Source organism: Stegostoma tigrinum, chromosome 32 (genome assembly GCF_030684315.1).
Source record: "Stegostoma tigrinum isolate sSteTig4 chromosome 32, sSteTig4.hap1, whole genome shotgun sequence".
In the NCBI taxonomy this organism is placed as follows: domain Eukaryota; kingdom Metazoa; phylum Chordata; class Chondrichthyes; order Orectolobiformes; family Stegostomatidae; genus Stegostoma; species Stegostoma tigrinum.
In genome coordinates, this window is record NC_081385.1 from 5654610 (window position 1) to 5669194 (window position 14585).

At 41.6% G+C, this 14585-nt stretch overlaps 1 protein-coding gene across 4 annotated transcripts in view; it reads left to right on the plus strand.

Moving 5' to 3' along the window:
* kmt2a (lysine (K)-specific methyltransferase 2A) overlaps nucleotides 1–14585 on the plus strand; it is a 152480-nt gene that overhangs the window by 104061 nt on the left and 33834 nt on the right. For all 4 annotated transcript variants that reach the window (XM_048562008.2, XM_048562009.2, XM_048562010.2 and 1 more), the window contains exons 20-26: nucleotides 364–470; nucleotides 1733–1870; nucleotides 4465–4623; nucleotides 4951–5068; nucleotides 5989–6067; nucleotides 6911–7071; nucleotides 10341–10520. In XM_048562008.2, coding sequence (XP_048417965.1) covers nucleotides 364–470; nucleotides 1733–1870; nucleotides 4465–4623; nucleotides 4951–5068; nucleotides 5989–6067; nucleotides 6911–7071; nucleotides 10341–10520 — 942 coding nt within the window. The remainder of the gene's footprint in view (nucleotides 1–363; nucleotides 471–1732; nucleotides 1871–4464; nucleotides 4624–4950; nucleotides 5069–5988; nucleotides 6068–6910; nucleotides 7072–10340; nucleotides 10521–14585) is intronic.

Here is a 14585-nt window from a genome sequence, read left to right on the forward strand (position 1 = left end):
ATAGCTACTGTTTGGGGGCCTATAGACTGTGTGTCTGTGACTACCTGTGTCATCTTCCCTTGTTTCTTACCTGCATCGTATATGTTCTGCATCTTCTGATTAAAAGTTACTTCTTGCTGTTCTCCCTCTTCCATCCCATATTAACAAAATTACCCCATCACCTATTCCTTTCCTACCTGTTCTTTTGCAAACTCATTTCTGACTAATTACTGTCAGAATAATTCAATATTTTGTTCTCTTCAATTAGGACAGTTCAGTACCTCATGTAAAATCAGCAGTGTTAGCCAGGATCAGTAATAATTATTCATCAGCAATAGTATTAATATAAATAATGGAGTAATGTCAATTTGTCATCTTTGTAAGGCTCTGACAGAAGCCGAGAGGACAGTCCTGATATCGACCCCCCTCCTGATGTGGAAGACAACAGGCAGTGTGTGCTTTGCCTGAAATATGGAGATGACAACAGAAACGTGAGTTTGTCATTTATCTCCAAGCCAGTCATCTCAGCCAACTGGTTGCAAATCTCAAATGTTTTGCTGTTTGTTTTTGTATGTGTGAAGTAAAGTAGGAGTATTCTTTGAAACAAGGTTGAAAACCTTGTAACTCGATTGACTTACATGATTTTGGGTTGCCTGTCTTTGTTTTGGGAAGTTAGCTCAAATGGCACGTTTTAAATGTCAGATCCTGTTATTTACGGATATTACTGGGATGGGCTAGGGATTGTTTCAACTATTATTCAGTTCAGCACCAAGAATTATTCATGTAAATTCTTAATTCAAAATATTGTTTAGTTGAGATTGTGAATTAAAACTGCTAAGCATATTTGTAGCATTGTACCGTTCTAAAGCAGCTGAGTCAATTGTTGCACCTTGTTGTTGAAGCCAAAAATCTGCCAGCCTTCTTTATGCCACATAAGGACCAGGTAATGACCAACACATAAGTCCCTACCATTAATATCTTGAGGCTTACACTCAACTAAAGCTTGCTAGCAACAAGGTGGAGACTGTGTACTTTGGACCATATGACTCACAACCTGAACCACTATAACTGCACCATCTGCACGGCTTAAGTCAGGAGCGTGATGGAGTATATGATGCTCACATGAATTAATGAATACACAAGAAAACTCGGATTCACTGCCTTCCCAGGCACAGAACAGAGTCAGGCTGGCATCCCTGAAATGAGACTTAATGTCTGTGCTCTCTAATACTCGCAGAAACTGGTTGTTTTCCTTTCCGAGTTAGGTATATGCTTCTGTACTCCAGCTGCCATTGGATCAGTATCTTTTTTTAAAATTCCAGTAGGGTCATGATGTTGTAGAGCAATGGCCAGTTACTACCTTCTCGAGTTAGCTAGGAATAGCCAATAAATGTGATCTCGCCAAAGTTACACGCATCTTGAGAACTAGCAAAAAGTACAGTAAAATAGAAGATATTCAGTTTCCATCTCTAATGTAGTTAAGCCATTAAATGCCGCTTATGCTTGTACAACTGTTACTACTTTTCTGAATTCTGCACATTATCCAGACTAAAGAATTCTGCATTTTTTAAAAAAATTCAGTTTATTTTCAGACTGCCCACTAGTTGAGGTTAACAACAGTTGTCTTTCATTTTAGCTGTCCACAAGAGATATTCAGTGTACTCTGGAGCTGTTCATTTAAAGTAGACTTCATAATAGTGTCAAAGAATCTGTCTTAAAACCCAGGTATTGATAGAATTATCGGCTCTTTTAGGATGCTGGGCGTCTTCTGTACGTTGGCCAGAATGAGTGGACACACATAAACTGTGCCTTGTGGTCAGCGGAGGTCTTTGAAGATGATGATGGCTCTTTGAAGAATGTGCACATGGCTGTAATCAGGGGCAAGCAGCTGGTGAGTTTTAGTGGAGTTCCCAAGGAATGTTCTAAAATAGGCAAGAGTGTAATAGACAAAAAGAGGTTTTATTTCTTCAATTCTAGAGTTGGAGGTTTCTGCTGTGATCCTAGAATGAAATACAAAGAGTATGAAATAAATCACTAGACCTGACCTGAAACATAAGTGGCAGTGATCTAAGAGTGGAGCTTATTCCATTGGTGAGAATATTTCCCATGTTCTCAACCCATATAATATCTTCTATTAAGTTTGTTCTTAAAAAATGTGTATTACTATTATTTTTTCAGTAGCTTTCCATGTGTATTATCTATGTATTCTGATGCTGATATCATTGTGTTATAATGATCTCTATTATGGGGAATTTGAAAGGAGACAATAAAAGCAAAACAAATGTGAAGTATAGCTTGTACAATGCAAGTATAGATATCAGCTGGGAATGAACTGGGTTTTGTACTTGAATTTCAAAAATTATGTGTTAAATGCTGCTCATTTTTAAAAGACGTTTTGGAAATGTAGGAATATCAAAAACAATTTAGCTACATTGTGGGAGTCATGTTTAGAAAGCAGCAGACACAGACTAACCTGTTCTTCCTGTCACCTATCCCCTTCTCCCACCTCAAGCTGCACGTCCATTTCCTACCTACTAACCTCATCCCGCCCCCTTGACCTGTCCGTTCTCCCCGGGCTGACCTATTCCCTCCCTACCTCTCCACCTATACTCTGCTCTCCACCTATCTTCTCCTGTATTCATCTTCAGTCTGCCCCCCCCCGTCCCATTTATTTCAGAATTCTCTCCCCACCCCCCTTTTCTGATGAAGGGTCTAGTCCTGAAACGTCAGCTTTTGTGCTCCTCTGATGCTGCTTGTCCTGCTGTGTTCATCCAGCTCTACACCTTGTTATCTATGAATTAAGTATAACAAGGTGTAGAGCTGGATGAACACAGCAGGCCCAGCAGCATCAGAGGAGTGGGAAAGCTGAAGTTTCGGTTCGAGACCCTTCTTCAGAAATGGGGGAGGGGAAGGGGATTCTGAAATAAATAGGGAGAGAGGGAGAGGCGGATAGAAGATGGATAAAGGAGAAGATAGGTGGAGAGGATACAGACAGGTCAAAGAGGAGGGTTTGAACCCAGTAAAAGTGAATGTAGGTGGGGGAGTTAGGGAGGGGATAGGTTCATCCATAGAGGACGGAGAGGTCAAGAAGGAGGGTTGAGGTTAGTGGGTAAGAGGTAGGGGTGGAGCTTGAAGTGGAAGGAATGGTTAGGGAGGCAGGGTGAGCTGGGCTAGGATGCGGTCGGGGGAAGGGAGGTTTTGAAGCTTGTGAAGTCTGCATTGATACCATTGGGCTGCACGGTTCCCAAGCGAAGTATGAGATGCTGTTCCTGCAGCTTTTGGGTGGCATGATTCGTGGCAATGCAGGAGACCCAGGATGGACATGTTGTCCAATGAGTGGGTGGGGCAGTTGAAATGGTTCGTGACTGGGACGTGCAGTTGTTTGTTAAGAACCAAGCATAGGTGTCCCACAAAGCCGCCCCCAAGCCGCCGCTTGGTTTCCCCGATGTGGAGGAGGCCACAGCGGGAGCAGCAGAGACAGTTTACCACACTAGCAGATGTGCAGGTGAACATCTGTTGAATGTGGAAAGTCTTCTTAGGGCCTGGGATGGGGGTAAGCGGGGAGGTGTAGGGGCAAGTATAGCACTTAGTGTGGTTGCAGGAAAAAGTGCTGGGTATGTTGGCCCTGGAGGGGAGTGTAAAACGGTCAAAGGAGTCACAGAGAGAGTGATCCCTCCGGGAAGCAAACAAGGGTGGGGAGGGAAAAATGTCTTTGTAGTGGGGTCACATTGCAGATGGTGGAGGTTTTGGAGAATGATGCATTGGGTTCGGAGGTTGGTGGGGTAGTACGTGAGGACGAGGGGGATTCTGTCTTGGTTGTACATAATGGCACTTCTGCCATTTGCAAAAGGTTTCTCTTTTTCACTGGAATGCAAGTGGTTATGGAGAATCTAATTTGTGGTGTACAAAAGAGTAAGTAATGAAAGATTAGATCCAGTAGATCAATAGCAAGATAAAATAAATCGAGTATTATCACTAAAATATCAGTAACAAAGTATAATTAATGTGATTACTGAACTAAAAGAAAGCTTCAGTTTGTCAGATCAAAATAGCAGATTCTAGGCTGCAACCCATCCTCCTTCCTTGCTTAGATTCGATTCTAGACAATAAGTAGTTTTCTAATGAATGTTGAATTGTACCACTAATGATAGTAGTGACAACACTTGTTTATCCGATTAAATTCTAGTTAGACCATCCAATTCTGTGTTTGGATTCTGTAAAGTAACTCACTTTTGAATGTTAATTATTTTCAATGTAGCTTACCCTGATGGTCAGAGAACTCTAACTTGTTTGTCTAACTTAGGCTACCTTTAACCCCTTGTCAAGAAGGTCAAGGAGTTTAAAAACTGGAGCATTGTTGTATGGGAGGGATTTGAATTAACCTTTTAAAGTAAAGGCAAGCTTAATTTACCCATCTTGTGATATGGCTGTTTCAAAAAATAAATGTTCTATAGATGATACTTATTCATTCTGTTTATTTTATAGCGTTGCGAGTGTTGTCAGAAGGCTGGAGCTACTGTTGGTTGCTGTCTTACATCCTGTCAAAGCAATTACCATTTCATGTGCGCTCGGGCAAAGAACTGTGTGTTCCTGGATGACAAGAAAGTGTACTGCCAGCGGCACAAAGATCTAGTCAAAGGGGAGGTAGGTTGAAGACAGAAGCTATTACCCAATAAATATAAGCAGTAACTGAGGCCCCTCCTGGAAATGCACATTCAGAAAATCGTTGATACACATTAGGGCAGAATTCAGCTCTCAACAAATCGCTGATTAAAGTGTGAAACTTTTGTCCTCCTTCACAGAAGGAAACCACCTTGTTACGTGATTAGTTTTCTACTGGCAAAGCTCAGTTGATCATGAACAACTTGTGATGCAAGATTCTTTAACAAATTTATTAGACAGTTGGGCAGACACTGAATGGTTTGAATGCTGTTGACCATTTTTGATGAACGACACAACATTTCTTTCCAGACTGTTGCCGATGATGGGTTTGAGGTTTCACGTAGGGTTTATGTCAACTTTGAGGACATAACTTTAAGAAGGAAATTTCTGACAGGCCTTGAGCCAGGCAGTATCCACATGATGATAGGTGAGTATAGCCATTTTAATTTGTATAGTACTTTTAAGAATGTGGTTATCAACCATGATTTGAAACTGTGCTACACGAAGAAATATTGAAACAGGTCACTACGTGTTTAGTTAAGCAGGTAGACTTTTTCCGGTGCAAACCTTTATGGGAGGAGACAGGATGATATGTATAAAGTGTTATTTATTTTCCACAGATGTGCAGATTGAAAGATGAGCTTCTTGTGATAATCTTAGATCCTTTGCTTAAAAGAAGTTCTGGGGGGTGGTGGAATTCTGTCATTGTATTTAAAAATTATGAGATTGAGAATGAATTCTGCGTTGAGTGTCTGGTCATCCACGATAAGAATTCGCTAGTATAAGACCACTTCCATAGTTGGGCAGCATGAATTAATTGATGCACATTAATACTGAGCTGGTATGTTTCCATTTTTGTCTGAATTTGCAGGAGAGTTGAATAACGGATGGGTGCCAAATAGAGTTGGCATTACTTCTGGTTGGCCTAGACTATTGGTGTCATAAACATTGCTTCTGGAGATGTGTGCCATTCAAGTTCAGCCAGACCAGATATGTTAGTCCAAAGTTGAATTTTAGTTTTATTTACATTTGATCTGGATCACTGGTTTATATTTGCATAAAGGTCAAAAACTTATTATGTATGGTAAATTCACTTATTGCAGGCAGTGAGGAGGCGCAACAGGCAGATAGTCGTGAACCTTTATGGTATTCTACAGGATTTGCTTTTATCCTTAATGAACTTCGGGCTTGATGGGTTGAATGGCCTGTTTCTATGCAGTACATTCAATGTAGTTACTGATTGGGAATTTCATGCATTTGAATGTGCTTCATTGTTCATGTTTTCAGCTGAGATGTTCCTTCAATTAGGTCCATAAAAGTATAATTTTGTTTCATTTTTTAATCCAGGATCTATGACAATAGATTGTTTGGGGATACTCAATGATCTCTCTGACTGTGAAGCCAAATTATTTCCAATCGGCTATCAGTAAGTTTTCATTGTACTGCTACGAAATAGGGTGAGAGAGAGCGCATACATGATGTTGTGCTTTTTGGAAGCATTGATAATCCAGTTCCTGTTTTCAGGATTAGTTAATAATTATGATTTATAACAAAAATTAAATGTTCACAAAATTTACGTTTGGTGTGCATGTTTCACCATTTTCTGCTCCTCCCCCCTGACTTTTCTCATTATCTAATCTACATCTCAACAAGATGTAACATTTGAATTCAGATTTGGTTGTTGTAAGTTTCAATTAGTGAGGGATAAAAATGTTGCCTTACTCTTGTTATAAAGGATGCTATTATACTTCAGGTGGAGAATTTTTCCAGCATTTCTCAATGCCGCATTTGGCCAAATACAGCCCTAACGTTCCAGGTGCTCAGTTTTGCCTCCCCTCTTGAGTTTAGCTCCTTGGACCAAAACTGTAATGAAGGCAGCAGTTGACTGGTCCTGGCAGAACCCAAACTGAGTACCAGTGAGCAGGTTGTTACTGTCTAAATGCTGCTTGATAACTGCTGAAAATATCTAGCATTTCACTGATGATAGTGAAGAAATTGATGGGATGGTAAGGGAGTGGTTAGTGGCTGGATTGGATTTATCCTGCTCTCATATGAATTGGTAGAAGACAAACTCTGTGTAGTGAGTTAATCTACTACTTTCGTGGCTTGCTTAACCTCCAGCTCTTTGTAACCTATTTGGTAACCTTCAGGATAAGCTTTGACCCCTTGACTTTATTTCTCGATTAAATAATGCATTCAATTAAAATTCGTAACTTTCATTTGGTGATTGGATTGTTCTAATGTGTGTTTGTGTTACATAAATTGATAGGTGCTCAAGGGTGTACTGGAGTACAACGGATGCTAGGAAGCGATGTGTTTACACATGCAAGATCCTGGAGCATCGACCTCCTCCAGCGGAAGCAGAAGAAAACAGCACTTTAGAGCATAGTGAAAACAGAACCATCGTGCACAGCCCGAGCAGTCCATCAGGTATGTGGACAGGTTCAGTTGTAGGGCATTGTCCTTAAAGCATTTCCCTTTTTTATTAAAAATAAAGTAAATTGCTAGTTAACCCTTAGTGTTGGACCAGATCACTTAATCTGACTGACAAAATGCTGAATTGTTGGGAGTGCTAACCTTTTTGATATACTTTTAAACTGAGGCACTTCCAGCTGACTACAAATGTAAAAACTTGCTGATCTAAAACCGTTAGCATTTGGCGTGGTTGTTGCTGCTTGCCATTTGCACACCACCAACTACATAACTGTTTCCACTGTGATAGACTGGGTGTCAGTATTCGCTTCTTAATTTAGCTCTAGCCATTATGTCTGATGAAACTGAAGTTATTAATCCAATGAGTGCGAAAATGGCACCACCTCAAAAATGTTATTGTAAGCTTAAATTTAGCTTTGTGGATTGAAGTAAAAGCTTTGATTTGCTTGTCTCATTTCAGGTCACGCATGGGGAGGAGGAGGGTTATCTGTGCTCTTGCCAGTTGTAGGAAAAGCTCATTAGTAGTTTTGTGCAATTTGCTTAATGTTACTAACCTTCCAAACCCATATTCTATAGAATGAGATCATGGGATGCTATACTGTAGAGCAGCAGATCAAAGTAGTTAACATCTGTTGTTTTGCTGTAGCTGTAGAATATAGAGGAGGAAGGAAGAGAGAATCCAACGGTCATTTTTGACTAACTTGGAATTCTCTTTTTGCCAGATAGAGCAGTTGCTGAACAAATTACATATCTGATTCACCAGTGGTAATGGTTAGCAGAAGAAGGTCAAGACTGGAATTTACGCTGTTTTATTGTACAGGGTTCGCATCAAGTTCTTTTTGTCAGAGATAGTAGCTGGATACTGAGATAACAGTGTGGAGCTGGATGAACACAGCAGGCCAGGCAGCATCAGAGGAGCAGGGAGGCTGATGTTTTGAGTCTGGACCCTTCTTCAGAAATGGAGAGGGGAAGGGGGCTGTGAACTGAATGGAGGGAGTGGGAGGTGGTGATAGACGGTGGATAGTGGAGCAGATAGGTGGAGAGAAGATGGACAGGTCAAGAAGGCGGGGATGAACCTCATAAAGGGGAGTGTAGGTTAGGAGTTGGAATGGGCGTTGTTCAGTGAGGTGGGAGGGGCAGGTATGTGGGAGGGAAGATGGACATGTCAAGGAGGCAGGGACAAGAGGGGTGGCTGGTCTTGGGAAGAGGTTAGGGTGGGGAGATTTTGAAGCTCGTAAAGTCCACGTTGAGACCATTGGGTTGTAGGGTTCCAAGACGGAAAATGAGGTGCTGTTCCTCCAGTTTTCGGGTAGCATTGTTGGGACACTGGAGGAGACCCAAGATGGACATGTTGTCGTGGGAGTGGGAGGGGTTGTTGAAGTGGTTAGCAACTGTCGTATGTCATGAACTGAGCGTAGGTCCTCCACAAAGCGTTCTCCGAGCCTCCGCTTGGTCTCCCCGATGTAGAGGAGGCCATATCGGGAACAGCGGATACAATATACCTCATTAGCGGATGTGCGGGTGAACATCTGTTTAATGTGGAAGGTTTTCGTGGGCTTGGGATGGAGGTGAGCTGGGAGGTGTAGGGACAGGTGCGGCATCACCTGCGGTTGCAGGGAAAGGTGCTGGGGTGGTTGGGCTAGTGGGGAATGTGGAGCAGACGAGGGAGTCGCGGAGAGCGCGGTCCCTCCAGAAGGCAGGTAATTTTCTTTTTATTTTGGGAAGGAGATAGAAACAGACAGTGCGGGGTTGGGGAATGATAAGGTTGGAGGTCATCTGAGGTGATGAGGTTATGGGTGGTCTGGGAGATAATGACTGCTGTTTTATTAAGGGTGTTGATCTGTTTTAGGGGGTGATAGTTGAGAATTTTAAGTAAACTCCATTTTTTTTTAAAATGGGGAGGACCAAGGTACAAATAAAACAAACAAGAGAGCATAGTTTTAAGAATATTTTGAGAATCTAGTCAAATTTTTGGGAAGGACAATTTTTGACCAGTGCAAGTCTGTCCGCTGCTTGTTTGATTCTTCGCTATCCCTGAAATGTAGTGATTTCATTATATTCACTTTCTTGATGATCGAAGAACAAAGAAGCCTACAGCACAGGAACAGGCCCTTCGGCCCTCCAAGCCTACGCCGATCAAGATCCTCTGTCTAACCTGTTATCTATTTTCTAAGGGTCTGTGTCCATTTGCTCCCTGCCCATCCATGTACCTGTCCAAATATATCTTAAAAGACGCTGACGTGACTGCGTCTACCACCTCCGCTGGCAACACGTTCCAGGCGCCCACCACCCTCTGTGTAAAGAACTTTCCTCACATATCTCCCTTAAACTTTCCTCCTCTCACTTTGAACTCATGACCCCTAGTAATTGAGTCCCCCACTCTGGGGGAAAAAGCTTTTTGCTATCCACCCTGTCTATACCCCTCAATCATTGGATTTATTATGTAAGTGATGGAAAATACCCTTTATAAGGATTTGGTTTGTTGAAATTCTCTGCTGCTTTAAGCTTGTCTCAGTGCCTGTGGGAGATTGATTTTCATGACAAGACTGGATTAAGTGCTTTCTTTCAAGACTCATTAGCATGGGACAAAACAAAAATGTGCAGCTTGTCATTTGAAGTGCTAGCATTGTTGATGCCTCATATACCAAATAATAAGGATTTTTATTTGGAGGTGTCCATGTTGTTACTTTGACTGTAAAAGCTGAAGCAATGAAAGTATTTGTAATAATCCAACACATTCTGTGCTCTGGTTCAAAATTCTCATGTTTGATTACTCTCAATGGTTCCTCATGGAGACATCAGTCCCCTTGGACTGTTCTCATTTTGAACATAGAGATTAGTTGCTAGTCACACGTGGAATCCGGAGAATGAATGCATGTTACCAATTGATTATTTGGAATTTGCAGCCTGAACCAACTGATGCCGTAACATTTGCGTAGATTGATGTCGTCATTAATTCCCTGCAACCCCACTGCTTTTATGTTTGGGGTGCAGCTGATGAAGGGAGAGCTGCAACTTCAGAGTTGACTGTACGTCTAATATGACAAAAGTTTCAGTTGGATATCTAAAAACACTTTTGCTTTCCTTAAGGCCAATTTATACTTTTCCTCCACCAAACAATACATTAAATATACAACAAGTCATTGGATAATTTTTTTAAAAGTTGAAACAGGCACTGTAGGCCGAATGGTCTCCTATGTTGCGTTATTCTGTAGGCCACGTCCCGTTGAGAAATTTAGCTGATTGATTTGGCTTCATTTTGACAGAAATTGACATGGCGGAGAGTCACAATACAAATATGTCTGAAATACCAGACCACCATCCACCTTCCCTCACACCTGGGCCTATACCTCCTAGATTACAGCTGGGAAGCAGGACTCAGACATCCAGTTTCTCCCCAACACGACGATCTCCAAGTACTGGATCGAGACCCCTTCCATCACCAGGTAATTGAATTTATAAACTATTGACTTTGAGTCGTATCGATTTTAATCAATACCATAAGTTTAAATCAACCTATAAAGGACGACACTAAAGTGATAAATGTTTAAGATCACTCATATTTTTAAAACCATTAAATTATGTTGTCAGATAATAATGGCTCACATGTAACAAGATTGTCTGAAATCTCTTTATCCCTATTTTAACGAATACATCATCCTGTTTACTGTAAATCAGCTAACATTTCTGGTCGAGGAGCAATTTTGTACATGCATGTTGATCATTTGCTGATACCTGTCATTTTATAATTATAAATTATTTTTTATTTTACTGATATCCGTACAAAAGATGCACAAGGGTCAGATCATGAACTCATTCGAAGGGAACTGTGCACATTTCAAACCTTTTATATGAAGTCTATTTTGGGCACTTGAATTATTGTAATTAACATTTTAATTTCTCTCTATTCTGAATTACTTTATTTATTCTACAGGAATTTTCATGTCTGTTAGATGTAAATTAGAAGCTTTATTTTCAATACAAATGAAGGTTTTGGATGATACTGTGATTTACCATCAGGCTTGGGTTTAAAACAAGTCAGTTTGATAGGACTGATTTTTCTGGTGTCTAAAGAAGATTTATTTGAAATAAACGTTAGGAATTTCAGCTTGTTTCCAGATGATTATAAACCTGTGACATCTGGTGTGAAAATGGACTGTTACTCAAAGCCACGTTTTTATGTTCATGGGACGTGGGCATTGTTGGCTAGGCCAACATTTATTACTGATCCCTAAATGCCAGTTAAGAGTAACTACGTTCTTGTGGTTCTGGATGTGAGATTGCTCACTGAGCTGGAAGGTTAGTTTTCAGACGTTTCGTCACCATTCTAGGTAACATCATCAGTGAGCCTCCGACGAAGCGCTGGTGTTATGTCCCACTTTCTATTTATCTGGTTAGGTTTCCTTGGGTTGGTGATGTCATTTCCTGTTCTTTTTCTCGGGGATGGTAGATTGATTTGGAGCCAATGAGTTTGTTGATGGAGTTCCGGTTGGAATGCCATGCTTCTAGGAATTCTCATGCGTGTCTCTGTTGGCTTGTCCTAGGATGGATGTGTTGTCCCAATCAAAGTGGTGTCCTTCCTCATCTGTATGTAAGGATATGAGTGATAGTGGGTCATTTCATTTTGTGGCTAGTTGACGTTTGTGTATCCTGGTGGCTAGCTTTCTGCCAGTTTGTCCAATGTAGTGTTTGTCACAGTTCTTGCAAGGTATTTTGTAGATGACGTTCGTTTTGTTTGTTGTCTGCATAGGGTCTTTTAAGTTCATTAGCTGCTGTTTTAGTGTTTTGGTGGGATTTTTGGGCTACCCTCATGCCAAGAGGTCCAAGTAGTCTGGCAGTCATTTCGGAAACGTCTTTGATGTAGGTGAGCGTGGTTATGGTTTCTGGGCCCGTTTTGTCTGTTTGTTTGGGTTTGTTGCTGAGGAATTGGCGGACAGTGTTCATAGGGTACCCATTCTTTTTGAATACGCTGTATAGGTGATTTTCCTCTGCTCTGCGTAGTTCCTCTGTGCTGCAGTGTGTGGTGGCTCGTTGGAATAATGTTCTAATGCAGCTTCGTTTGTGGGTGTTGGGATGGTTGCTCCTGTAGTTCAGTATTTGGTCCGTATGTGTTGTTTTCCTGTAGACGCTGGTTTGAAGTTCCCCATTGACTGTTCGCTCTACTGTGACATCTAGGAATGGCAGTTTGCTGTTGTTTTCCTCCTCTTTTGTGAATGTTATGCCAGTAAAGGGTATTATTGATGGTCTTGAAGGTTTCCTCTAATTTGTTTTGTTTAGTGATGACAAAGGTGTCATCCACATAGCGGACCCAAAGTTTGGGTTGGATGATTGGCAGAGCTGTTTGTTCGAGTCTCTGCAATACTGCCTCTGCTAAGAACCCTGATATCGGAGATCCCATGGGTGTACCGTTGGTTTGTCTGTAAGTTTTATTATTGAAAGTGAAGTGGGTGGTAAGGCATAGGTCCACTAGCTTGATGATGTCCTCGCTGATGAGGTTGGTGGTGTCTGGTGTATGTGTCTTCGGTTCTTCTAATAGTGTAGTCAGTGTTTCTTTGGCCAGGTTGATGTTGATGGATGTGAACAGGGCTGTTACGTCAAAGGAGACCATTATTTCATCCTCTTCTATCTTGGTGTCTTTGGTGTTCAGGAATTCTTGGGTGGAGTGACTGGAGTGGCGGGAGTCTTCTACTAGTTGTTTTGGTCTTTGGTGTAGTTCCTTGGCTAATCTGTAGGTTGGTGTTCCAGGTAGCGACACTATGGGTCTGAGGGGGGCTCCTGGTTTGTGAATTTTTGGTAGTCCGTAGAAGCGTGGTGTGTTGGATCCATCTGGTTTCATTTTTTGGAAGTCTCTCTTGTTTAATTCTCCAGATTTTTGAAGTTTTTTCAGTAAGGCTGTGATTCGGTTCTCTAGCTGTGGGGTCGGGTCTATCGCCACCTGTTAGTAAGTATCGGTATCTGCAAGCAGTGCGCTCGCTTTCTCAATGTAATCTGTTTGGTTTAAAATGACTGTCAAGCATCCTTTGTCTGCAGGTAGGATAACGATGTTTTTATCTTTTTTGAGTCCTTTTAAGGCTTTCCTTTCTTGTGTATTGAGTGTTTTCTTCCTTTTTCCTGCTTAATGTTGGTGCGACTGTCTGTCTGATGGTTTGCTGGGTTTCTTCTGTGACTTTGTTGTCTTTCAGTGTTGTTTCTAATGCTGCTAAGAAATCTTTCTTGTCCGCATCCCGGAAGTTGTAATTTAATCCACTTACTAAGACGGCTTTTTCAGTGTCTGTTAGTGGTCGGTCAGATGAATTTTTTTTTAATCCGTGCTTCTGTGCTGTCTGTGTTGTTATTTTGTGTGAGTTTGTCTAGTTTTTTCTGCAGGTCTAGTTTTTTTGTTTTCTGTGTTTGCCATTGTCTAATGTCTATGGCTCGTTGTACAGTGTCTGTCCATTCATGGTCTGTCGCGTTAGTGAATAAAGTTTTTTCGCGTAAAACTTCCCGGTTGTATTTACGGAGTCTGTTGTGGGCATCATTGATCATTTCTCTAAGCATTCTGTGGCCGTTTTGCTCAGCTATTCTTTTGGCTAGCGGGGTGTTAAGGGGAGGTTTGTATTTGAGACATTTAGGTAGTACCTGTTTCCTTAGGCATTCATGCAGGAAGTACAGCTGTTCGCGGGTGGCACTCTGTTGGATGGCATTGGTTTCCCATCTTCGGGCCAGTTTTAGCGTATTGCCCCCTTAGGTGCTAGTGGGTTTTGAGAAGATTTGTAGCTCCCCTATATCAAAGACATTTCTGAAATGACTGCCAGACTACTCTGACCACTTGGCATCAGGGTAGCCCACAAAACACTAAAACAGCAGCTAATGAACTTAAAAGACCCTATACAGACAACAAACAAAACGAACGTCATCTACAAAATACCTTGCAAGAACTGTGACAAACACTTCATTGACAAACAGGCAGAAAGCTAGCCACCAGGATACTTGAACGTCAACTAGCCACAAAACGACATGACCCACTATCACTCGTATCCTTACATACAGATGAGGAAGGACACCACTTTGATTGGGACAACACATCCATCCTAGGACAAGCCAAACAGAGACACGCACGAGAATTCCTAGAAGCATGGCATTCCAACCGGAAACTCCATCAACAAACACATTGGCTCCAAATCAATCTACCATCCCTGAGAAAAAGAACAGGAAATGACATCACCAACCCAAGGAAACCTAACCAGATAAATAGAAAGCGGGACATAACACCAGCGCTTCGTCGGAGGCTCACTGATGATGTTACCTAGAATGGTGACGAAACGTCTGAAAACTAACCTTCCAGCTCAGCGAGCAAACTCACATCCAGAACCTCAACCTCTTCTCAAAACTCGCAATGTTATTGTGGGTCTGGAGTTGTCTGCAGGCTGGACCAAATAAGGATGGCAGAATCTCTCTCTCTCTCTCTGAGAAGTGTTTTTATGACATTTTGGCAGTGGTTACATGGCTGGCTAGGTTTTAATTCCAGATTT